The 26,155-nt window shown below is 46.6% G+C and overlaps 2 protein-coding genes across 9 annotated transcripts in view; one reads left to right on the forward strand and one right to left on the reverse strand.

The window, feature by feature from the left end:
* The window catches only part of LOC149332751 (ninein-like protein), a 554,277-nt gene that overhangs the window by 131,863 nt on the left and 396,259 nt on the right, over window positions 1–26,155 (forward strand). For all 8 annotated transcript variants that reach the window (XM_089558330.1, XM_089558331.1, XM_089558332.1 and 5 more), the window contains exon 7: window positions 3,788–3,919. In XM_089558330.1, coding sequence (XP_089414456.1) covers window positions 3,788–3,919 — 132 coding nt within the window. The remainder of the gene's footprint in view (window positions 1–3,787; window positions 3,920–26,155) is intronic.
* The window catches only part of LOC149332752 (XK-related protein 6-like), a 63,043-nt gene continuing 46,530 nt past the window's right edge, over window positions 9,643–26,155 (reverse strand). Inside the window, exons 5-7 of the mRNA XM_089558329.1 lie at window positions 25,346–25,499; window positions 16,102–16,472; window positions 9,643–15,357 (exon numbers count right to left, since the gene is read on the reverse strand). Of these exons, the coding sequence (XP_089414455.1) occupies window positions 15,121–15,357; window positions 16,102–16,472; window positions 25,346–25,499 (762 nt within the window). The 3' untranslated portion in view covers window positions 9,643–15,120. The remainder of the gene's footprint in view (window positions 15,358–16,101; window positions 16,473–25,345; window positions 25,500–26,155) is intronic.

The raw sequence follows: 26,155 nt of genomic DNA on the forward strand, positions 1-26,155 counted from the left end.
CCCGCGTGGGGAGTGCTTTCGGTTATCTGGTCATGAACAAGCAGCAAATGCAGTTGGAATCTGGCGGTGACAAAGAAATAGCAGCTTACACAGGAGATGCTGCGCTGGGGAGGGGCAAGGACCATTGTAAATGGTACCAGCTGGTCACTTCAAGTAACCTGCATTTGAGCGAACTGTACATGCAGCACTTGGCTATCCCTTCTACTTCTGTTTAAAGGGCTACTGAAGCGGTTTTAGAATTCGATGAGTTTAAGGTTGCCGAATGTGCAAAACGTGCAGGTAAAGCCTGCGAAGTCGTTTTGCTCTAGCATTTAAAATGGTGGCGTAATCGCCGAATAAAGTCGTTGACGGCGTTCAGGCTTCTCTGAAGTGCACAGCGACGGGCAGAGGCCCCGATAATGACGTCACATATGACGGCCCTACGTTTCCAGCGAAGAAACGGTTGTTCCATGGAAGAAAACCGACGCCATCGAAGGTGAAGCTCACGATGCATTGTTTGGCGCCATCTGACGACGCACAGCAGCATGCAGGCGTAAGCAGCGGACATTTGAAATTTCAGCAACAATGACGTCATTGCAGAGTTTCCCCGCACTCCTCCAACGTAGTGAGGAGAAGCCTAAACATCGTCGTGGTTTTAATCGATGATTATGTCGCCATTTTAAATGCTAGTGCAAAAATACTTTGCATGGTTTATCTTGAATAACCTCGAATTCTCAAAAACCGTTTCAGCTTCCCTTTAAAGTGAAAGAGATTTTTCAGTTGCAGGGGGTATTGTGTCTGTGCGTAAAGAACATTTACTTACCGAACATGTCGAGCATTTGATTTTCTTGCATGACAGTTTTCACTAGTTTTTTCACCACGAGTCAAGTGCGCTTTTATGCTATTTTGTTTTTGCAAAGGTCCTAACTGCCCAATCTCTTTAGCCCTACTACCAGCTACACGACACGTTATTTTTGTTGGCATATATCAACTCATTGAGCTTATTTTCTGGGGGTCATTGTCCACCGTCATGTGTGGCAGGATTACACACTGCACACTTTATGCTGTTCTAGTCAAACAGCTTACATTTCTATGCAGTTGCAGATTTCTTTAGTATTGTTTTTGCTAATTCCATGCGCGGTTCTGAAGTAAACAGTGTAAGCAATGTTTGGCAATTTATTTTTATTTTGCCACTTTTTCACTGAACAAATATTCGATATTCGTAGACACTTTTCCTCCATATTCATATTTGACTACTATTCGAACATTTTAACATTCGTGCACCTTTAATTTTTATCCCTAGTTACATGGTGTAAGATGAATTTTGTATGAGACTTGAAAGCTTAGGAAAACACAGTTGGCTCTTATTAAGATGAACTTGGTTGGGTGGGATGGATTCTCGGATAAGATTAACAATGTGAAAGCGTTTGGCTGGCTTCCCGCTGGTTGTGATTACGTCACAAGGTCACATGACCTAGGTGGCCTGCCTGCCTCCTAGGTGTCTCTCTGCAGACCACCTGTCAGAACCATGCCCATGTTTTTCACTCGCAAAACTGACATCGGATTTTCTGATGAATGGGACTTTTAACACTATTGCGTTAAAAATCCACTTAAAACAAACTCTTCCATGTAATCATTGGTTAAGATGAAATTTAAGTCCACCTCCAACAGTGACTCCGCACAATGGTAGTCACATAGTATCTGTGTATCTCGAGGCAAGGAAGAGAAAAAATTTAACCCCTGATTTACTTTGTTAAACTAAATGTGACGCAGGTTTGCTAGCCTAATATGTATGTACCCTTCGCATAGGTCACTTATGGAGAACTGCAGATTGGGCGAGTTGGTAACAATTCATGATGATTGAACAGCGCAAACGAACAGGGCAGAGTAGAAGAAAGTATACACAGAGCGGCGTTTCCAGTCCACGCAGGTTATGCACTGAGTTGCATGCCTTTGCAGGTTGGGCATAGAATGTCTGCGGCAAAACGCGAAGCACTATTGTGGCTCACAGACCATAAGGGGCTAACTGCTGTGACTGGCTGTGGCATCCGTGAAAGTGACCATGAACGTGGTGCATGTCGCACCAGTTGCTAGCAGCGCCCCTTGCAGATGATGTCAAGTGAAACCCTCCTCTCAGGCAAACTGTGCCCTGCAAACTAAGGCAAATACCTGGTGATGGTTCAACTGACATAAGCACTTGGCGATTATATGTCTTTAAAAATGCAATGATCCCTAGACGGCATTGGTTCCTAGTTATGGCACAGTCTAGAATTGTTTGAAAATGTTCAGCTCTGTGTGCATAATTCCACACTGTGCACATTGCAGCTGTGACTGGCTTTCTTCTTGTGATTATTCAAAGGATCTCTAGCTGTGGTTAGCCGCTGCGGTGGCTCAGTGGCTATGGGGCTTGGCTGCTGACTCAAAAGGCGAGAGTTCTACCCTGGCCGCGGTGGTCAAATTTCAATGCAGATGAAATTCTAGAGGCCCATGCACTGTGCCATGTCAGTGCATGCTGAACAACCCCAGGTAGTTGAAATTTCCGGAGCCCTTCAAGTCACTTTGGGACGTCAAACCCCCATAAACCATCAACTAAACCTAGTTATGCTTAAGCAAAAGCAATTATAAAATTTTTATCAGCCTGCTCTACATACAACGTTGGCTTGTGCACTACGTATCAGCTGTTGCATTTGCCTCACTCAGACTCATCAGGAAGAGGTCAAGGGAGGGCCTGTTTTCAGAAAAAATGTGGTGAGAATTTCATCTAGAGAGATGCTATTCTGTCTGTTGAAGTTAAAAGCTTTTACCACTGAACATGTATTTGTTCAAAATAAAAATGCATGAAAGCCTAGGTGAACTTGCGCAGTTTTAACAAGGGAATGCAGAAGTTAACCCATTTGCTACCGTGCCTTCGTTGGCTATTCCTGCCTGGTATTCTTTGCGGCGCAATTTCTTTGCCGGTTGTCTGCATGGGACACTGTATAAAATTGTGATAAATTCCACTAAATAAGTCACAGAAATACAAACCTTGTTTTATTTTGTTCATAGCTTTCTGCTGCATCAGGGCTCTTAATAAGATCTGCATTTAATGAATGCCTTGAAACATACAGGCATGTGAAGTATGAACAGTCCAACTTATCTTATGCTCAACACAATTTGTATTCATCACTACCACTGTCAGAATTTGGTTAATACCACTCATCTAAAGGCTTATCCTCAACATTGCAGAGGTCACTCTCAGCAAGGCTGTCAAACACAAAGTTCAAGGACTTTCGTCTGCCATCAATCCTCGATTTCACTGAAACATAGGAACACAAACTTCTTGCTTTTTGAGAAAAGTACCTCCACATCGCACAGTGGACAGCTATGTCCATTTAATGGATAAAACACTAAGCAAATTGGAAACAAGCTATACCTGGTACCAGCTATGAAACGTTATCAAAAATGGCCGAACTCTGAGTTGCTAGCAGAATGCTGGTCACTGCAACTTTGTCCTCTGCCGTAACGGCCGGCGAACTGCCAGCCATAGAAGCAAATGGGCTTAGCAGAAAATTACTGCGGCTTATCAGGAGCGCAAAGTCAAAATTTCTTGCGCATTGTTTTCAGCAGTGTCAATTAAATTCCTTCTGGAATCATGCGAATGCTTGAAACATGTTCGGGATCATCAAAATGATTGCCTGTGGGGACATTTCAGTTCCGCAAATTTTCATTGTACCAAACATGTCCTCAAAGTGCCGTGCAGTTTCTTCTCATGGTATGCCAGTATATATCTGATGCATCATATTGTTTAAAAATTTATTCTTCATTTCAGGCGAAACCGTGTGCCACAGTTTAAGGATGCAGCCACAGCTGACGACGAGATGGCGGATCAGCCCGTGTCTGCTGCTGTTGTGCCCATTTGGGAATCCGGGATTTTCTCCAGCATCGACCCAGAAAACACGGGGTGAGTGTTGGAGCACTGCCCTTTTTTTTTAGTCTTTTTCCAGCTCTTTGTTTTTGCCGTTACGCACTGCATATTCAATGAACTGCAATGGAGAAGAAATACATTCAAGAAATATTTTTCTTCCTTTCTTTTTCTGCATTTACGGTGTAGAAAAGGTTGCCAAAGAATATTTTGACGGCTAAATTTTAATGAGGTTCTCTGGTGCACTTCAAACTCTTTGTCCATCCCAATCAACCAGTGTACATTCATCGGATGTCCGAAGTATGTCCTTTACTGGATGTACGGATATCCGTGGGAGATCCGCCGACGTCCAACGGCTCTCGCACGGACCTCCGACGGAGGTACAATTATAATTATTTAGACTGCCGACAGATATCCATCTCGGATATCCGCCGGCGGATCTTTTGAGGATATTTGCAGGTAATGCATTCTTCACCATTATGAGGCAAGCCAGAACTACAACCACCTATCAGTGCACCTCGCAGGGCAACTGGGCTTATTAAAAGCCCGCAGAGTGTCTGAAATTGGATGAATATCTTGGAAAAAACAGCGCAAAGAGTCGAAGCATGAGAAAAGAACAAACACCACAATATATCTCAAAATATTTGCTTTCTTCTCCTATTATTGTATTAGCAAATTTAAAGACTTTGTTTTGCAGCATATATTTCGCAAGCAAGGTTTTAACTACCATTGACACTGGTGTCTGAACAATTTTTTTGCAATCACATGAACGAGAAAAAGATTTTCTTCGTCAGTACACATGTGCTAACAGGGCAGGTGTTGTGGGCTCAGCAACTAGTAGGTCAGCTGAACTGTTCAGCTCTATACACGGTATTTAATTTGTCCATAACAATCGAAATCTATATCTTTGTAATAACTTTCTGTGACCTTTTTTGTCATAAGTACGTTTTGAATCTGTTCTTCTCACTGCTGAGCTTCGAGGAAGGAGACCAGCGCATCATTTCTCCGGGCAGGTCTACATCGAGAAACAGGTGGCCTCTTTTTCTAGCATGATTTCGTTTCAGAAAAACTTGTTTATACATGCTTGCGCTCAAGCCTGCATTTGGGATTGCGGCGGTGAGGATCGTGCAAAACATATCCACTGTCGTCGTCTTCATGTTGTCATGCATGCATTGTCCAGATGGTGTTTCATGCAAGAAATTGAATCGCTCTTGGTGTACAAACTCTTTCCTTCGACATGGGTGTCTTGAGAAGGAGGTTTGTTGTGTATGTTGCCGAGTTATCTGAGTCATATGTTATTGCACTGCACGTCAGCTTGCACAAGTGCTCTTTCTACTGGAAAGAAGGATTGTATGTGTGTGTGTGTGTGTGTGTGTGGGCATGTCTGAAAATTTGCATGGCTAATTTGTGAATGGCATTGCCAAAATTTCACATGGCGAGTTCTTTACTGACCTGAACTCTTTGTCCCTGATTGTCACATTGCTCATGTTCTCGTTGGCTTCCTATGCTTGCATTTTGGTTATCAGACACCCAAGTGAGTGTTGTAGACTGGTTAGCTAGCTGAGAGGAACTGCAGGGAACAAATTGAACTAAAATGATTCACAAACTCTGAATGTGGCTTTGCATGTGGAAGAAAAAGCACTTGGCCAGTATTGCACTCAGAGTACTTGATATTTTCATCAGATTTGCCCTTTCTAAAACTTAGAAATGAATGGAATGCTCAGAACTTATCTTCTTATTGCATGGTTTGGTGATCTGTTTCCACAAACCGCATGGTGTAAGTTGAATGCTGCTCACGTTAGCCTTTTAAACCGACATTGAGGAGAATACCATTCCATCTTTTTTCCTCAATAAAAATCGTTTTTCTGGCTCTTTGTGACTTTATTGATGCTTGTTTGGCTGGCAAAGATGCATTTATTGGTAAGAAAGTTGTATTTAAAAATGGCACATTTATTTTTCTTCAGACTCATTGTGACGGCATGGCTGAAAGGGACTCCATGATCACTGTTCCGCGCGAATGCTAATGTGGTTTAGCCTCAGAGCTAGCTCACAAAGTTCCATTTTCAGTGAGGATAGCTTTCTTTCGTTAGGGCATGTTAATCTATTGATACAGGTCAACTTCAGTTAGTCCTTAGAGCCTCTTTAACCTCACTTCATTAGTGATGCATGTGTCAGTAACTAACTGGAGTGTACTACTTTTAAAAGTGTGCATGTTTTACAGAAATGAAGTTTTACTTTGCTTTGAAGGCGATAGAGCTGGAAGTTTGAGCTTTGCTGTAATTAAAGGCCCTCTAGCTGTAAGATTGTACTATCACCATGCGTATTTCTTCATGCATAGTGCGCTTACAGGTTGTTGCTGCAAAGGTGACTGCACTGACTGCATCCTGACCACAGTGAATGCATTTCAATAGAGGCAGAACGCTTAAGATTTTTGTGTGCTGTGCTATGTCGGTGTGCGTCAAAAAATCCCTAGGTGGTTGAAATGAGTCCTCTACTATGGTGCCTCTTTCTTCCTTCCTTTTTTTTGCTCCCTTCTCTCACATATCATGTGATGAGTGATCTTAGTGCACGTTAAAGGTGCAGTGAAGAGGAATCTGAACTCGCCTCTTTGCCGCGGGAACTCGATCTACACGTTCCGAGCATTCTTAGAAACCTCGACTTATTGCCCTGTTTGGCCGATTTCCCTAATTAAATCGAATTAACGTCCGGCTCCCGCCTTTTTTTTTTAATTCTCCCAGTACGGTGGGCGGAGTCGACCAACGCGTAGAGTGCCTTTCACCCAGTCCTGTGGCGGCTTGCCGCTCTGCCATCGGCGGAGTAATACGTAGTAGTCCGTAGAAGAAAATAGTCTGCTCGTATTTTTATTTCTGCGGGCTTATTTTGCGGCTATATTATCTGCGAATGAAACTATTTATTCATGGAAACCTAAAAAACTAAATAAAGCGAAAGCAAAGCCCCCACGGAGCTGGCTGAAAGGCGCTCCACGCATTGGTCGACTCCGCCCACCGTAGGGGGAGAATTAAAAAAATAAAGGCGGGAGCCGCATGTTAATGCGATTTAATTAGGAAAATCGGCCACACAGGGCAATAAGTTGCAGTTTCTAAGAATTCTCGGAATGTGTAGATCGAGTTCCCACGGCAAAAAGACGAGTTCAGATTCCTCTTCAGTTCACCTTTAAAGATCCCCAGGTGGTCAAATTGTTCTGGAGCCCTCCACTAGCGCTCCTCTCTCTCTCTCTCTCCTTCTTTCACTCCCTTTCCTCCTGGCATAGTTGAGGTGGTTACTGAGAAGTGAGACAATTGCTATTGTACCTCCCCTTTCGGTGCAAGCGATTATTATTGCAATATTGATGACACTTCTGCAGTGACGTGTGCTTCACTTTTGCGCTAAGGATCTGGACTAGTGCCACCTCTGGCTCCACTGGGTTGTAATCTCTGGCTTGATGCGGGTTATTAATGCTCATCACATGTTGCAGGGGGTTTGCTAGCAGAATCATCGTTATCGTCAGGTTTGCCTAAAGGTGCTCATCCCAGCACTTATACTGTAAGGTGTTATTTAAAGCTTTATTTTCCAAAACAGACAAAAAAAAAATAATTGTATGTCCTGCTTTTCTGCACTCAAATAAGAGAAAAAGCTCTTCTGTACAATTTATTCAGTTTACATTTTCTTTATAAGTTCCATATAACTGTAGAGAGCCAAATGAATGGATTGTTGTGACGAAAAAATTTGGCAGATTGGAGTTATTGTAGCTGATGCAAGATGAGAGTAATTGGAGCTTGGTTGGTGATAAAATAAAAAAGTGGTAGGAATTTAATGCAGTTAAACTGAGCAGAAATGCGAAAGCAAGTGTCCATTCTTTAATTGGATGGGACACCCAAGCTCCGCCTTAAGGGTACAACATGGTATCTTTAGTGGATTAATGCACATATATGCAGAATTGGTCACTCTCTACTTAACATTCGTAGATGACAGTGAGTCCTCGTGCCACTACCAGTGCGGTGGCGCAGACGTTAAGTGGGGTGTCATTTGATGGTAGTGGTACGATGACTGCCATCTATGAATATTAAGTAGAGAATGACCAATTCTGCATATATGTGCATTAACCCACTAAAGATACTACGGCACTGGTAGGGGTTGTGCAACCCATGTCGCTCTTACCAGTAACTTCTCGCACAGCTGCGCAACATACCTCCGAACTCACCCGAGCTTCTTCCCATTGGCTGCAGCTTGTGCGACACTTCTCCAAACTTATTCGAGCTTAACCGGGTCACTACCCGAGTTTACCCGAGTAACTCAGGTAAGCTCGGGTGAGCAGCGTTGCTGTTGCCAGGCGATGGCACTAGAAAGAAAGATCGGTAGTTGACAAGATTCTTGTTTGACGTTGGTGAGCGCATGAGTGCTTTCGCACTAGATGGGTATCATTTAGTATGCTCATCTCAGCATTGACAGCTACATGAATCCTAGTGGTGACTGCCAGGCATCACCTCCAGTAACGTAATGCTGGTCATGTCTTCAGGGTGAGTGCTGAAAGATTTCTGATTGCTTTGAGGACGACCCCGTCCTGTTTTTGTTTCTAAGAAAATTTGATTTTTTCACCTTTTGTGGCTCGGCTGACTTCCGTTCTGCAGCCAGACATATTTAGTCTGAGAAATTTAGAGGTGAATGTGGTGCATTTTTTATTGCCGCTTGATTCAGACTTGTTGCATTGATGATGATGTCAAAAGAAGTATGGGCCCCGTGATCATTAGCTAATGTGAGTGGCAGTGCTGTCTGGCCTGAGACATCTGCAAACAAAAAACATACTTGATGTCATGGCAGTTTGGTTGTGAAAACAAACTGTGACATTGACACCAGTATTTCTTAGTTTTTTGCTTTTTCTAGGTTATAAAGGCTCAGTTTTCAATGAAATCAGACCCTTCGTCATTAGAATGCAATAGCTGATACAGGCCAACTTCTGTTCATCCTCAATATCCCTTGAAAAACTTCTTCAAATTTTATTTGTTAAAAAAACAAACACTGCAAAAATGTATTCTTCAGAAACGTTTATTTTGTTTCTGGTGCTGGTTCCACCACGCGTGCCTGTGCAACGCCTCTTTAGCAGCATTTCCCCCGTCCCTAGAAATTCATTGAATTTTACGCACATAAGATAGATTTCATGCTACTTTTCTTGAAATTGTTTAACTTCCAAGGGAAGCATCACAGAACTAAGCGATTGTCTGGTCTGTTATAATTACCCCAACTTTGTTGTCCGTGTACTGGCGACAATTATTGATAGGTCTGCAATTTGATATTCAAGAGGGCATCTTGGCGGGCAAGTTTGTGCATGAAGTGAGGGAAGCAGCGCTAATGACAATGACAGACAGTGCCTGTGTGGTCTTGCGACATCATTGTCATTAGCTTCGCTTCCCTCACTTAGCTTGATACTATGTCGGAGCACTTTCAGAAGGTCTTTTGGACTAAGTTACCTGCCTTGTGCCGACGGTGGATCTTGTGGAAAATTTCAAGGCAGCTCTGTCCCTGTCAAACTGGTATTGGAATCTGCTTATAATGGTAAAAAATTTGGCGCAAGAAGTTAAGCCACTTCAGTAGTCCATTTAACATCCTGTGGACATCTTGGTTTGGACATCCGGTCAGGGATGTGTCCTGGAGGAATACTGGATGTTGTTTCCTAATGGAGGATGTTTTCTGCATTCCTGAAGGATATTCATAGTTCCTTGGTATGTGCAAATAGAAAGCAGACAGAACGCCACACAATTGTCAAAGGGTGACAATTTTTTATTCACTGCTCTGATGAATCCTTGTCTAAAATGCGATGAGAAAGCAAAAGCCGCATGATTCCTCTTACCTTTGGGTCACGTGAAAATGGAGGACTTTCTCACCACGCACATCAATGCAGTCCCTTTTTGTTTCTCACATCCTCCTCCCATTTACAAAGCACACAAGTTTGAAAAAGATACTCCTCCGTCTACAGTACATAGCAATCCTTTTGCCACTGTCACACGTCACCTACTACCTCTAGACGAGATAAATATTCACACACGCACTTCGTTTCTTTTGTATTCATATATATTTGGCATCTGGTATGAATCTGTTTAGGGACATTCAAAGTCAGTTGCATATTTTTCACACAAGGCGTTTTTTTGGCTACGTGGCAACATCTGCTCTTTTTTTCACTTGCGTTCCTGTATCAAAGTCAGTGTGAGTGCTTGGGATCGCGAACCCCAAGAGGTGTGGTACTGGTGCACACTGCAAGCAGGTTGAAGTGGCACCCACTATTGGCCATTAAGCAAGCAAGTGGTGCCCTCTACTAGCGGTTTGGTAAACTAGTGCACTACAGGCCTAACAATTTACAGTAACAGTTAAGCGAGATTGATTGTGAGAGATTGAAATGGACTTTGGAGTGGTGGTTTTTTCGACTAGGACATGCTCTGCTAAGTAGTTACAAAAGAGACTGCGTCGTGGTATGCAGCTTGTTTTCTCTATGATGGAAACGACATAATTTAGCCAGCAGTTATTCAGTAGTTTTTGTCGCATATTGGTTATAAGTGTCACTGTAACAACTTTCTTTTGGTTGCTTAAAGTCGTGTAATTCTCCTACATGGTATGGACATCATTTGACTAAGATATCACCAGGCCCTTTCCATTGCTTCAAGAAAACTTCCATCTGTATTTACTGTTTACATAGTGAAGAAAGATGTCTGATTGTTTCTTTCATTGGTCAAAACAGTTTAGCTGGGTAAGACATTGAGAATATTTTTTATGGGGTAAACAAAGCTGGATATGTTTGGAATTTCAGTTTAGTTATAAATGAGCTAGCAAGAGGCCACCTTGCAGTTGTATCACTGTGAAACCTGGAACAACCACCATTGTAGCAATGGAAAATCTAAAATTGATCAGTGCTGTCGCATGCATAATTTGAACGCAATTTATGCAGTTTTAGGAACACAGAGAGGCTATGTTAGGAGGGCATTTTTTTGTTTTTATGCTCCATTTTTAGAACTGTACATTCAAACAGTGCATACCCATATGGAACTGTCAAAGGAAACTTGTTTCAATATTACCTTGCAAAGAAGGTTGCTGAATTACGATAACCAGTGTGTAAGGGACATAACAGGTGATCTTGACATAGCATGGGAGTGATGATACTGATGATTCGGCCAATTTTCATGCTCGTAAAGCAAAACAAAATATCTCTGGCTTGTGGAAGGACACTGTGTGGCTTCAAAAGTGCAATAAGTTTACAAATAAAAAATTAAAAGCAGGCAGTGGGCAAGTTGAACTGTATGCAATGAAACCTTGATGTTAAAGGAGTATAGACACTAATTTTGGTGACATGTTTTCTTCTCTGTAATGGTGCGGAAGACACTACTGTGCATGCATCACCATGTGGTATTCGCTGCGACCGCTAAACAATTTATAATCGAATTTTTCTGTCATGCTGTTTTGATTTTGGTTTCAACAGCCGAACGATGGCTGTGATGTCATATAGAGGTCATAGGTCACGTGAGGCATGGAAAAACTACCATATAATCGCTGCTCCGTCGCTTAAATTCATTACAGTGCTGAAGCCAGGCTTCCCCAAGAGCTGGATGACAGTGTATGTAGTGTATGTAGTGTATGTATGTAGTATGTAGTGTACAGTGTATCGTCATATTGCAGTTTTGCATTCCTCACGTGACCTATAACCTCTCCTTGACGTAACAGGCATAGTTCAGCTGTTGAAACCAGGACCGAATCAGGATGAGAAAGAAATTCGATTATAAATTATCTAGTGGTTGAAGTAGGATACCACGTGGTAATTCGTGCATAATAATGCCTTACGCCTCATTACAAAGACGAAGACACGCACCAAAAAGTTAGGTGTCTATACTCCTTTAAGAGTGTCAAGTAAGCTGTGAATTCCTTTGTTGAAATCAGAACGCCTTGAAATCATGAAAGCATTATGTTTTGCGACTATTTCTGGAGAAATCATGATTTTTTTTCGTTAGACTGAACTTTGGCAGGTGAGGTTTTGTTAAATTGAGGCTTTTTTGTTAAATTGCTCGGTTTTGTTAGGTTATCCATACAGAAAACATGAATTGTTGGAATAATTGTACAAAACTTTTCAGTAGGGTGGCATGGCAACCCATTTATTTTAGAGGTGCAGTGAGATGCACCACTGTTTTGGTAGGCCAGACTACTCTGGAATGCTCACTGAAGTAGGCTAAGATGACATCGCGTGTGCAACTACACATAGTGCAAGCAGAGCAACAGACAAGTGTGACAGGTTTTACTAATGTATAGAAAATCAATCTAGTTTGGTTTATAAATAGCATGTGGGGCTGCTTTGTGGACATGCTGCAATGAACTAATGCTCTCGCCAGGGTACATTCATCTGGTGAGCACGCTTGGAGGAAATCAAAAACCATGCACGAATTGGACAACTCGAAGAGGAGTACTGAATTGCGCCATTTGCAGGGTATTTTTAATGCACATAATGCACTGCAGTAGTGCACACGGAATGCAGTCATATTCTGTCAGGTTTATGCTGCTCTTTGGCAATGAGCCAGGAAATAAAATGGAGCTGTGTCTTGCCAAGGTGTTGTTCTGATGTAGAATATTTATAAATAAAGTATTTTTTTTTCTGCTATTTCCACATAGGCAAACTGTGACCACTGTTCTTGACTCCCATAACTGCAGTCAGCTTCTACATGCAACTACATAGCCCTAACAAAGCGCACAAATGCATTGATGGACCTAGGATGAATGAATAAAAATTCGACTCTAGTTCTCTCATCACCACCAGTGAAATCACGGCAGGCTTTTCACAGCAATTCGCAAATGTTCGACACCCATGGCGTCACATCGACATTCGCGCACAGACTTCTTGTTCATCGGACCACTCATTCCAGTATCACTGCAGGGAATACGCAGGTCTCAGGTCATGAATCATGTGTAACAAAAAAGCATGTTTACAAAGTCCCAACCAGTTCTCTGTTGTCTCTTGATCCATTGTTCGGAAATCTTGCGATGTACATCTTCGGGGTGTGGTAAGGTGACTTTGGTGCGCAGCTCTTGGGCAAAGTGGCTTGTCTTCGGTAACTGTCAGCAGCACTGTCACAGTTTATGCATTGCAGTTTCAGTGCCTTTTAACAGGAGAGGTTAACCTTTTGGACAGATTCCAAGTTAGGTAATGTATTTGAGCCAACCTTTTCACAAAATTTTTCAGATGTTATAATGCTCGGTAGGTATATTACACCAGCAGGATGCTTCGCAATTCAACTGGTGTGAAGTTTTTCATGTTCAGGCATGGCTTTAAGGTGTAACATAAGAATACACAAAAGCAGATGTTCCCGAGCAGATCAGATCTTGTGTGTCCCACCTTACTAGTAGCTTTCTGCCCCCTGACTAGCAAAATGAAGAATCACATTCGATCTGGGAGTGATAACCAGTCTTTAGAGCTTGCATGTCCAGTAAAGATTACAAGACGCGGTAAGTAAGTCGCGGCGTGTGTAATATTTTGTCTGCCTCCTATGTGTATATATATATTTTTCTGTCGTGTTACAAGTGTAGTCACCATTCATGCATGGAAACTGTCAGCCGGAGACTTTGATGATTGTCGCCTGAAAGGGGCGCTGTAGCGAGTGACAAGGGATAATGATGAAGTGACGAAAAAAAACTGCCGCAACTTCTTGCACACACAATCACGTGCAAGCAGCACTCATGAACGTTGTTTGCGAGGCTCTTTCCACATGAAGTAATCTCGGCAATCTTACGACCGAATCGTCGAACTTTCACTTTCACAAAAAAAAAATCGGTGGAAATAACGAGAGCGTCCCTCGCCTTCAAATACAGCACGCTGGGGAGTCATTCACCCTTCAGACGGGGAAAGAAACAGACTTGTTATTTTGTTGCTCCTTGAGCGTCTTTCATTGCCCTCCCTGGGCGATTCATTTGAGTATTGCGAAACGAGTGGACGTACACACGTAGCGTGCGGACACCGTGACGTCGTAAACACCGTACCGCCACTTCGTCTCTCATACATATCGGGTTTTCACCCCCACGCGTGTAGCAATGCTAGGCAAGCGAGGCCCGGCCGTCTCGAGAAAAAGAAAGCAGGCACGGAAGAAGGAGCGAGTGAGCCAGCGCTCCGCCTTTCCTTTGAAGGTGACGGATGGGGGCCGGCGTCATGCGAGCTCTCCCGGCCGCCGCTGGTTGCACAGGCGCGTATAGTCCTTTGACGTGCTCGCTTGGCGGCGGTCGATTTGACGGATGCAAAAGGGTCGACGTCGAGCGACTCTTCCTTTGTCCCCCTGGTCTCCTCGCTTTTTTGCAAGCTTCTGTTGGCTGGTGTCTGCCAGTCTTTTCGCCTTTCCCGCTCAGTCTTTTTTCTTGGTGGCCAGCTTCGCGGCTTGACTTGGTTGTCGACTCTTGCGCGTTCCGGATTCGATATGGGCGCCCCCTCGTCTTGCGGCTTGTATGCGTAGCTTCGCTGAGGGTTGTCGTGACCTTATGTCTAGACAGTTCGCCTGCGCGTGTTTTGTTGGATGCCGCGCCGCTGAGGGGAGAAGCGTGGAGAGGAAAAGTTCTCGTCTTTCTGGACGAGAGCGAGGGCTATCCATCACCGTATCCGTCTCACTGAAGAGGCCAAGAATGACAGGAAAGCAGTGCCATTCTTTTCCGGAACTGGGTTACTCACTGGCTCGCTCGTAGCCCTAGCAACCCTCTTTTGTTTGCAGTTGGGATGTTCGAAGGCCTGTGCCTGTTATCCGGCAGATTTTCACGCTACCTAAATGACTATTCGAACATTAGTATTCCAAGTGCCATCGATACATTGCCCTGGATGCTGAAGGGCGCACGTCCGTTAGATCTCTTCTAGACCGTTAGACGCACGCGCTGTTCTTGCACCACCTGGATAGTCCCAGACGATTTTGAATAAGTGTCGGGCATTTTCATGGACTTGGACATATCCCTGAGGCAGGTCTTATGCATTGCACTCTTATTAGTTCGCTCTCTGCTTACATGTTAGCCGTTTGAGCGAACTATGGCCGATGGCTGTCTCCACGACAGGGCGATGGGGTCTTGTTTAACCCAGAGTTTGCAAGACGCCTTCGCTGCTTGAACAGGAAGTGGATGCGCATCCGTCAATTCTCGGGCCACCAGTCATGGTATTTTGAAAGGCAAAATAAACGTGGTGCTCTACGTCCGTTTGTTTGGCGGTGGTTGTGGTTCAGAGGAGTTCTTCTCTCGAAGAGTGATCATCAGCAGCATCGGGCGATCGGGTTGTACAGCGGCAGGCGTCCGTTCGGGTGAAAGAAGCGATAGTAGATGAGCATGAAGAGGATGCCAACGACGAAGCTGCCAATGACACCGATGAGTAGCGGGAGGCGGTACCAGAGTACAGGGTCGGCGCGGAAGTACCACAGCACAATGAGGGCCGTGTTCTCCAGGAAGGCGATGACGTAGTAGGCGCTGTACTTGTACCGCGTGGGTTCGTCCTGCGAGAGCATAGAGAGAAGAAATGGGCATTTGTGTCGGTCACCGACGTTCTCAGTATAGAGGCAGAAGTGATCTAATCCGCGGTCTTTTTCTCGTTCCCTTTGATGCGCGCATTTTTTTTTTCTAAAGAAGGACTATAACGAAGTTGGCTATGCGAACCCTTGTGTATGCTGGGGATCAGCTTGGGCTTTCCACACAATAAGAAGAGCCCATACTCTTCTTTGAAGTTGGTGTAATGGAGTGAACGTGCAGACGCGAGAACATTACTTACTCTTTCTTGTCCGTTTTTCATTTGAGGTGGAACTGGGGGACTACATCTAGGAGGACCTCGTAGTCACATTAGGGCATCGCAGTTTCCCAAGTTGGGCTACCGGTGCTACAGGCCGTTTCCGCCGCTAGCACTGTTTTAAGAATGAGCCTGAATGAGGATAAATAAACATGACGCCATTTTTGGGCTCCATTTCTGTGGGTAGTAAAAAATTTACTCCCTTGAACTCCTAAATACCTCCCCTCTATAAGGGAGTAAATAAAATACACCATTTACATGAGATAAATAAAACCTCCTTTTGAGTGTGCGCTAGAGGACTAACCATTTACTTCCATTTGGGCGTTCTTTTTTTTTTTGTTAGCAGTGGACATAAATCACGCCATCAGACTAGGAGGGTGGAGAAAGTGAGGCATGAAATGCCTGTGTGACCTATAAGACGAAGCCCAGCCTTTGCGAAGCCGCACTGCACGCATACCTTGACGTTGAGGAAGCAGAAGAGGTAGATGGCGCCGATGAGCATGTTGAACAGGTACTCCCGGCAGGGCCTGGGGCGGCCGGCGTCGCTGTCGCAGAAGCGCGTGCCCTGGTGCATCACCCACACGGTCATGACGCCCCAGTGGCCGATGCAGGCGGGCAGCAGCCAGTACTTGTACTGCGAGGCGAACAGCGCCAGCGCCCCCGCGCGGGAAGCCACGGTGCCCAGGCGCCAGAAGAACTGCAGGGCCGAGCCCAGGCGGCTCATGTTGTGCTTGTCGGGCACCGAGCGCCGCAGGGCCCGGTGGTAGCTGGCCAGCGACCAGCACAGCTCGAACAGCGACGAGCCCACCGAGCCCAGCTGTGCGGCCACTGCGTGTGGTGGACACGAACCCACTCACGACAAGGGTACTGCAGGGGGTAGATGGAAAAGAACCTGCCCCGCCTTTCGCTAACCATAGCACTATTATTCATCGCACTATTGATAGTACACCCACACAGTACTCCCCACAGGTGGGTATGGGTTGCGTCAGCGGCCCTTGCTGACCGCCTTGTCTTGGTCCGTCTGGCAGATACGTATACCCCTATGTCTTAGTTTGATCTAAAGTAAAGCATTGTTTTCTTCACCGTCAAGCGAGGTTGCTTTTAGATTTTCATTCGATTACGGGTAAGAGCTGCACGTTCGGAAGTGTGCCGTGACTTCTCGTCCTTCTATTCATGCCCGGCTGATGAGCCACACTTTTCTTTTTAGTGCGCTAGCACAAGATGCCTCGCTAGCGACAAATCCGTGCTGTGTTCGGGTGAAGCCTCGGGATTGATTGATTGATTGATTGAAAACATCTTTATTTATTCAGTATTTTCAGAACATGTGGGTGGGTCGCCTAGTCCGGTAGTCCATTGGCATCTGCTGCTGCGGTGGCCCTCCCCACCAGCCAGTGCTGACGGTCAGGATCATCGCTGAGCAGAATAGCCTCCCACTGCTCCTCCGAGGGGTTGGGAATGGGGTCAAGTAAGGGATTAAATTGGCATGCCCACACCATATGGTAGAGGTTAGCTACCTCTCCACAGTGTGGGCACTGCGGAGAGTATAGTGTAGGGTACCACAGGTGTAATTTAGCTGGTGTTGGGTATGTGTTGGTTTGTAGTCTCCTAAGGGTGTTCTCTTCTAACTTATTGAGGGATTTGTGTGGTGTTGGGTACTCCTTTCTGGCTGTTCTGTACGGCGCGAGATTGTCAGTATACACTGCTAAACCTATCAGGTCACGGCACCCTTCATGGTCATCAGGGGGAGACGCCCGGTATAGAAGAGCTCGGGCATGCCTGTGAGCGGCTTCGTTTCCTCCTGGTAGTTCCAGGTGACCGGGAAACCAGATGATTGAGGCTTGGTTGGGTGGATGCTTAGTCAGCAATGACAACCCTGACTTATGAATTAATCCGGCCGGAATTGTAGTTGCGACAGGCGTTCTGGGAATCAGTGAGCCTCGGGAGTAACTCGGGTAATCTCGGCTGAGCTCGGAGGAGCGTCGCGCCAGCTGCAGTCTGGGCTAAGAGAGCGCGAGATGCGAAGAAGATGGAGGCGAATGATGAACTTCCCTATAGTTCCGCCTTCCAATCTGTTTTTTACTTAATTACTTTTTTATTCTGTTTCCTCAAAACGCTTCTGTTGCCTACAATCCACCGCCTGTGTCTTGGCCATTGCCCCGTGCTCGGTGTGTGCCATCTTTATTTGAGGCCAATTAACGAAGTCACTGGAGGAACGTGCAGTACAGCAAACGGTAAATCACGCAAGGAGCCGGTCCTACGACAAATTCCGAAACCGAACGAAGTGCACGGCGAGCTGAAAAGTAACGCAAAAGAAGAGAGCGCCAACTTCAGTCAAACGATCCAGCAGAACGGCGAAGGCTGTATAACCTCGCTGGACGGGATGCGGAAAGAGACGAATAGCGAGAAACGCGAAGAAGAGCGCGAAAAAAGAGACGAAGAATGAAGTCGCCGGAGGAACGAAGAAGAACGCGCAGTCGTGCAATTTTCATATGGAGAAGAAGAAGAAGAAGAAGATAGGCGTGCGTTGGTTTCTAGAGGACGACAACAACAACAATCCCCCGCCGTGGGTATGTGCCATTCTGCCTGAGGTCATCATCATCATCATCACAAGTGGCTTCAGAGTCCGCCGAATAGATGGAATGGGGGTTCGAATCGCGACGAGCAGCTCCGGCGAATTGTTGTAAGTGGAAAGCCGAGGAGCGACTGCAAGGACTTGTAGGTGCAACTCGAAATGTCAAACTTATAAAGAGGTAGGCAAAGATAAAGAAAGCCAAACAAAGCCGAACGTGCTAGCCCACCTAAGTCGCATTTAGCTTAACCAGGTAAACCTGGGCCAATTTTTTGCTTTCCCTCACTCTCTTTTCTGTACAAATAAAGACGCCTGCAACGACATCAGCTGGTTCGGTTGTGAAGATTTCCTACCTTTACTGCCTGAAGAGTGTAAGGACTGTTTGTGGTCATACCTTTTAAGAGTTGTCCTCTACGCTCTCGGCAGAAGAGCGACTGATGGGAGTAAGGACCCCTTGTTTTCAAGGTCGAGCGCACGTAATCGGGATTTAGAGGAAGGAGGAAGCAAAGGGGAAGGAGGGCGAGAGGGAAAACTGCGAAAGGAGAGTCGGAGGCCGATGCCCGGTCCTTTCGAGGGCAGGGGCGAGATATTTTCCTCGGACGCCAGCGCACACAATCCATTAGACGGGGTCGCCCTTCGCAGTTGCCGCCGTTTTTTTCTCTCCGATCTTTGTTCTTCTCCGCTTTCTTCACCCTTTTGTTCGGTGTAACCTTTTCGCGCGCTTACCTCCATTGGCGGGCTGCGCCCAGAATGTGTGCCTTTTAAGGAAAAGGCGCGGGTCGGGGTCATCAGTGCTTCCTTATTCAAGCCTCTTTCAAGCCGGGCCCATTCAATATAAGCTTACAGCCCTCCCTGCCATGATAGCGCAGGACACCTCCGTTCTTTCATTCGTTAGCACAGAGGGCGTTGTACTCTTTTCTTAACCCCCTCCTCGCCTATGAAACTAACAAAAAAAAAAAAAAACATTGCCACGAGCGGCAGCGCTGTTTAAAGCCCCCGCGCTCCTTCGGCGCCTTATTCAAACGCGGCGCCTTACTCGCACGCCGTGCTCCGTATATAGCGCCCTTCGATCGAGCAATTAATCTTAATAAATGGAAGGAGGCTGGGCAGGTTGAATACGGTCTGCAAGCGATGGGGGGGGGGGGGGGGGGGGTGAATAGTGACGCGTGCAGGAAGAACAGAATAAGCACCCAAGAGATGTTGGACCGGTTCTCTTCTTTCTGTTTGATGCTTGGCTTGTACTTTTTTTTATTCTATGCTTTCGGTAACGATCCGGCAGGAAGTGGTTAGAGTTTAGAGACCCGTGTGTACTTTTATTTGAGTTTAGAGACCCGTGTGTACTTTTATTTGATTCGACCCTTGCAGTGCCCTTTTCTTTATTTAACATGTGCAGCGAGGTCGTTATAGCCATCTCGGTACCGTTTCCAACTTTTGCCGGTGATACGCTCGCTATTTATTTGAAGGCGACTTTTGAGAGCACTTCAGAAATGCCGAGAGTCGAAACCAGATAGTGCGCGTTGGCTCCCGTCTCCTGCAAAGCACAGCAGCTTTGCAAATACTGGCCTGCATGGTTGTGTGCGTTTTTTTTTTTGTTCCTGCTGGATATGCTCCGCTGAGGCCAAACATCTGGAAATGGCTGCCAAATGGAAGCTATAAAAGGTCAGGTTATGCGCAGAAAATGGCAAACACAGTGAAAGCTCGTTAATTCGACGCTACGGGTCTCGCACCGTGCTCCCGAACTGAGGCCGCGTCCGGGTATGACCCTCATGGCAAGATATCGTCGAAGTGGGGCTACCCAGAACGTGATTTTCATGTTGCAGAGTCGCTCGAGGGCAGTGCGTCTCTGACATTGGACGTTTTTAGCATACCAGAGACGTACTAGCGGAGACGTATACCGGTTTTATTTTTTTTATTTGGAACATACTGCTAGCCTCTTTCGAGGCTGTTGCAGGAATGGGTACATGTTTGTTTTCGTTTTTTTTAGGTACGTCACAAAAAAAAAACTCACAAAGAAGGTTCACACAACTGAAATAACATTGTAAAAGGACGTACGTCTCCGCTAGTATGTCTCTGGTATGCTAAATCTCTTTAATGTAAGTGACGGCGAACGGATGGCCCCGTCTCCGAGAGTAGTCCGACCGCATAGTTTCGGTTTTACTTTTCCGAGATTCGCGCCCATAGAGCTAATATACTGTTCGTGCCCAACCAGGACAGCTGGACAAGTCAGCATCAGCCAGCAAAGCGACGTTTCGGTCCCTGTTTCGGACGCTGAATGGCCCGTCGTTAGTGTTTTCACCCCCCCTGCACTTTTTTTTTTTCCTTTTGCCCGCTTCGGCGGCGTTGTTCCTTCGCATCCGTCTGCGTGGGTCTGCGTGGCTGCGTCCATCCAGTGCGCCGCCGGAACTGCGCGCTCGTCACGTGCTATTCGCCGTTCGTGCGGTGAAGCATCCTCTCATGCGACGGTGGCGCTTGTTAGGGGTGTGCCGCGGTAACGGTGGAGCCCCATCGGCTTGCGCCGTCAAGGAAGCCGAGCAGGTCCTTACGATTTTGGAGCAGTTCTGCCTCGAGGCTCCCGACACTAAGCACGCAATAAAGCATTGATGGAAACGGGAAAGGCAGCCATTGCCGCGCCATTCTTATCTCAAAGGAGGCGTCGATTGTGCTGTTTTTTACCAAATAAGTTTGCCGTATTGCAAGCAGTTTTTGACAGCTTTTCATGGTCATTTGATAATTTTAGCCTTGGTGTAATTTGAACATTTTTACTCACGTTTGGATAGTACTCATTCTTTCAGTGTTACTTGCTTTGCTATACTTACGCGAACTACAAAACCTTCTTGTAGGTATTGTGACTTAAGTCCACCAGGAAAAATTACAGTATGATGACGACAAAAATAGTTGTCCCTTTGTGACGATTTCGGGCCCGGCAGGATAGTCTTAGATATGTCCTTGATAAGGTTCTCACATATATCCAGGAAACCAGATGAATTCGGGCTTTTGTGCCCGGTCTATTCAGGCACCCAGTCTTGTAAGCCACCCACACCATGAGCAGACTCCAGAGTAATACGTGGCACAATATCAAAGCTTTCCTGGTTATCAGCGGCCTCCAAATTTTATGGCCTGTTTCATACTCGGCACTTATCAATTCTCTGTTGCGTATTCCCTGTGCTGTGCTAATGTGGATCGAAGCGAGACACCATAGACGTTGAAATGCCTAGCGAGCTATGGAGTAGGACACGTGGTCGTATTGGGGAGAGTGGACGTGGCATACGCACTCCCGCGAGATACGTGGAAAAAGGCAGCGCCTCTAAGCGGCGCGTTTGCCCTCAAGTGAAAAAGAGCGAAGAGCTGGAAAGGAAGAGGAGGAAGAACATTTCTTTCCGCCGAATATGGCGCGGCAGCCACCTCCGGGTCCGCACGCAGGCGTCCGGGGAGGCAGTCTGTCGCACCGCGGCCGGAGGACATCCGATCCCGTCTAGGAGAAGAGGTCTTCAGCCTCGGCCGCCAGGCGGACGGCGAAGCGCTGCGTTTTCTCGTCGGAGCTTCTCAGCATGGTCTCCCATTCATCGCTAGTTTTAATCGCGTTGTGCCCTGGGGCACGAACGCATCTCCAAATTATGTGAGCTAATGTTGCCACGTGGCCGCAAAATTTACAAATTTCGGTTTCTGCATCGTCCCTCTTCCGCCCTCTGGCACCCATCCAACTCCTCCACAGGGTCGAGAAGAAATTTCGAGCTTGGAGTCTGCTCCAGTCGCACGACTCCTTTTTACTCAGGGATCTATCCGGTGGCGGATATATCCTCCGGTCTTTCTTCATATTTTCGGTTACATCCCTAAACGTACCAATACTTTCTTTGCTTTTAGATGATGTTGTGGAGGCGTCCGCAGCACCCCGAGGTAGCGAGGAGCGGGCGAGCATGTGGACAGCCTCGTTGCCGGCGAGACCGGCGTGTGCTGGGATCCAGATTATTGTCACGCTTTCGGCGAGAGACGACTCGTTCAGAATTTTGGCAGCACGATTGCCGACTCTACCCTTGCTAAAATTCCTAACCGCCGCTTTGCTATCGCTGACGACGTGTTTCACGCCTGGTCGTGCAATGGCAATGGCTATTGCAATCCTCCGCCTCTACCGGCCGTAGATCTCGGTTTCTTTCGATTCCTGTGACGATCCCGGTGTCTAATAGGGCGACCGAGGTTACGTCGCCTTCTTTCCCGATCGCTGCATCGGTGTAGGCGACCGATCCCGGCGGGAGTTTGTCCAATTTGTTAGCGAGGTGCTTAGCTCTGCTTTTCCTCCTCCCCTCGTCGTGTACGGGGTGCATGTTCTTCGGTATGGGCGAGACGTATAGATGCTTTCTGATTTCTCGATCTATGCTTTCCCTGACACTTTCGCCTTTTTCGGGCGTTAGGTTTATCCAGTCGAGGATTTGTCTACCCACCGTCGTTCCTGCGAGTCGCTCTCTCTGGGATATCCTGACCGCCTCAGCCAGCTCTTTCCACTCATTACGCAACCGCATTTTCTCTAGAATGTCGTTAGAAGTAGTTATGGGGAGCCCTAGAGCGCACTTCGTGCATCTCTTAATTATGGTGTTTATTTCCCGTTCTTCGCTCTTGTTGATATTTAGGAATGCAGTCGCAAAGTTTTCTTATGATGCGGATTATTTTCGGTGCGACCCCTCGTATGGTTTCGGCTGATCACGGGAAGGTCCTCGATCTTAGTCAAATTCCGTGGTAAATGACATTTTCCTGGGGCGTCAGACATGTTGGGCTCTTCACTGCTTCTCTGGCGCCTGGAAGCTTTCTTTCGCATTAATTTTTTTTTCTCCCGCGCACAAGCTGCGCATCGAGTGTCACTTTGTGCCCCTTCCATCCATCCATATTTCTTGATTTTTTTTTTCAGCCATGTTTGAGCCGCCGGAAGGTTTGAAGACTCGATCCCCCCCCCCCCCCCCCCCTTTTTTTTATTTCTCCACTCTTGACTTCTTCCCTCTCTCAGAAGTCTGTGTAAAGCGCGTCCGCCACCACTGTTCCCGTGTTCACCTCCTCCTTTCTCTTTCTCTTTCTCTCCTCTCCTCCCTCTCCCCCATCCCTCGCGCACTTCGGGCATTCTCCTAATGCAGTGGCGTCCTCATTAGGACGTGATTAACTAACGACTTAAGAGTTCGAAGCGACGTCCTCACTTTCTTTGCACATCTCGTTACCGTATATGCGTGCTTTTTCTCGTTTCCCTTTCCTTCCTTCCTTCCTTTATACATATATGTATATATACACACAAAAAAAAAAGAAAAGAAAACCTCTCCCTCCGGCAGAATCGCTTCCTTTTCTTGTCTTTTCACTCACTCTAGACTGAGGCACATGGTTCGGGTTTGTCCTGATTGCTGCTGCTGCTAGCTGCCTTTGGTATTTCTCAATTATTATCGTTTTTTTTTTTTTTAGTCTTCATAATTTCTTCTGGCACGCGGCCTCTCAGGCTCGCAGCCGCCCTCGGGGTTAATTATAAACTCGTTTCTCCCTTTCTTTATAATCTCTCTTTCATTGTCTTCTTGAGTTGGTCTCGGGTGTTACGTTGTCCAGACGGTGCAAGCGAGGGAAGAGGCCTGTCTGAGTCGTGCCGCGCGCTGGGTTACATTTTAACGAGCTCTCGTTCTCCCGATAGTTCGTGCGCGTGCGCTCTCTCTTACTTCGCTGTTAATAAAGTCTAACGTGCTTCTCTCGTTTTCGCTGTTATGTGTGTGTGTATATGCATGTGTATATATTTCGTGGAATGCTGTTGCTGATCTTGCGGAGCCTCCCCGCGGGTCCGACGTAATTGCTCGTTCTTGGCTGTCTCGTTCTTGGCTGTCTCGTTTCGAAAGCGACTTACGAGAAATAATCTCGCTTGTGTTAAGCCTCCCGCATTCGGAATGCCCGTAGTTTGTCTGCGTGAGCTTGTCGACGGGGACGTGCAGCCGATTATTGACTTTTGGCACGCGTCGATCTGTGACGCAATCCCAGGTTGCGTCCCGGAGTGCTCTTGGATCTTGGCGCGCGTCTAACGGCGCGTCTTGCGCAAAGTTGGGCGCCCGTCCCGTTGCCGCTGTACTGGCGTGGGTTTTGAAACAAAGGGAGGACACTGGAGCGGCAGCACTCGGTGCAGTTGGGGAGCAAAGCGTTGCAAAGAATTTACGACGCACCTGTTTCAGCGCTTTACTGCACCATTGTCGTGCGAGCTAACCAGACCCAACCTTTGCTGAAATACATGTAATGTTTTGCAACTCCGTCGTTTTTTTTACGGTAGTGAGGACAAAGAGCAATGTCAGGAAAACAAAAGCGATGGCAGGCGAGCATGCAAAATAGAATGCACAGCTTACACCAAACGTATTCATCAGCATTTGGAACTGGACGTCCACAAAATAAATCAAACTGATTTCATGCAATAACAGGCTATTATTATATACCATGGCGGGACGAACGTTCAGCCAACTGGCGGTGCTGAGCGCTATAGTTATTCCGGCACCGCTCTTCACAGAGCAGTGTTTGTGAAAAATAGCTCTCACGGGGCCGATGTAATTGGTCACAGCCGTTGACATGTGCCGACTTGAAGGCTCTCGGTAGAGACAGAATAGAGAGTGTTGGACGTTAAGGCAGATCAGGGCGTAGCGGTGTACGTCTCGTTCGGTCTTCACATTCTGTGCCTTTCCTTACTAAGCGCATGAATGTTGCGATGTGGTATCTCCTGGACCCGTTTCTCGCATTTCTGATCTGGGGTGGCATCCGCTAAGGTCAATCGCTGGCCACCACTATCTTTCGTTAATTTAGTAACACTGTTACTGGCATGTCGCTGGCGCTGGCCACTGACATTGCTCTGAGGCGTACCTGTGACTTAGCCCGCTATAGTTAGTAGCATATGCGGTGACATATTTTTAATTCTTTTGGCCGTCGCACCGTGACACCGGATAAGGCTATTGGAAACGCTATTGAGTTGGTAGCACCATCACTGGCTTATTGCTGGCACTGCTCAATGAAGCTGGTGAAATGCGTTGATTTATGACACCGGCCGAGGTAACTTGCCAATCGACCTACGGCCTTGGCAGTCGTCGTTGCCACCGATGCTGCCTGTATCAATAAACAGCGTTGTGCGGAGAAACCCCCTCACCGGTGAGCGTGTCGGCGTGCATGCGCAGTCCGTAGCGGTCGCAGAGGATGTACAGCTGTAGCACGAGCTGCGGCGCCGACTGCATGAAGCTCTCGAGGAGCGCCAGCAGCGCCGTGTCCCGGTCCTCGTGGATCATCAGCAGGTAGTAGTCCACCTGCGCCATTGACAGGAAGAAAAGCGTTGTGAGGGGCTGTGTATGTTTTCCACTGTTAAGGTTTCCACAACGTCCTGTACCGTTGAGCACGACTGCAGGCTGCTGCCCTGTCACCCTGCAGCCATTAAAGGGAATCTGAAACGGGTTTTTGAGAATTGGAGGTTATTCAAGATTTCGAACCTATCAAGTTTCTCGATAAATCATGCAAAGTATTTTTGCACTAGCATTTAAAATGGTGACGTTAAAACCGCGACAATGCTTAAGCTTCTCCTCACTACGTTGGAGGAGTGCGAGGAAACTCGGCAGTGACGTCATCGTTACCGAAATTTCAATGCCCGCTGCTTACGCCTGCATGCTGCTGTGCGTCGTAAGATGGCACCAAACAATGCATCGTGAGCTTCACCTTCGATGGCGTCGGTTTTCTTCCATGGAATGACCGTTTCTTCGCTGGAAACGTAGTGCCGTGATACGTGACGTCATTATCGGGGCCTCTGCCCGTCGCTGCGCATTTCAAAGAAGCCTGAACGCCGACGACGACTTTATTCGGCGATAACGCCACCATTTCAAATTCTAGAGCAAAACGATTTCGCAGGCTTTACCGGCAAATTTCGCGCATTCGGCATCCTTAAACTCATCGTATTCTAAAACCGCTTCAC

Source organism: Amblyomma mixtum, chromosome 8, assembly GCF_055824585.1.
Source record: "Amblyomma mixtum isolate Tamu chromosome 8, ASM5582458v1, whole genome shotgun sequence".
Taxonomy (NCBI): Eukaryota; Metazoa; Arthropoda; class Arachnida; order Ixodida; family Ixodidae; genus Amblyomma; species Amblyomma mixtum.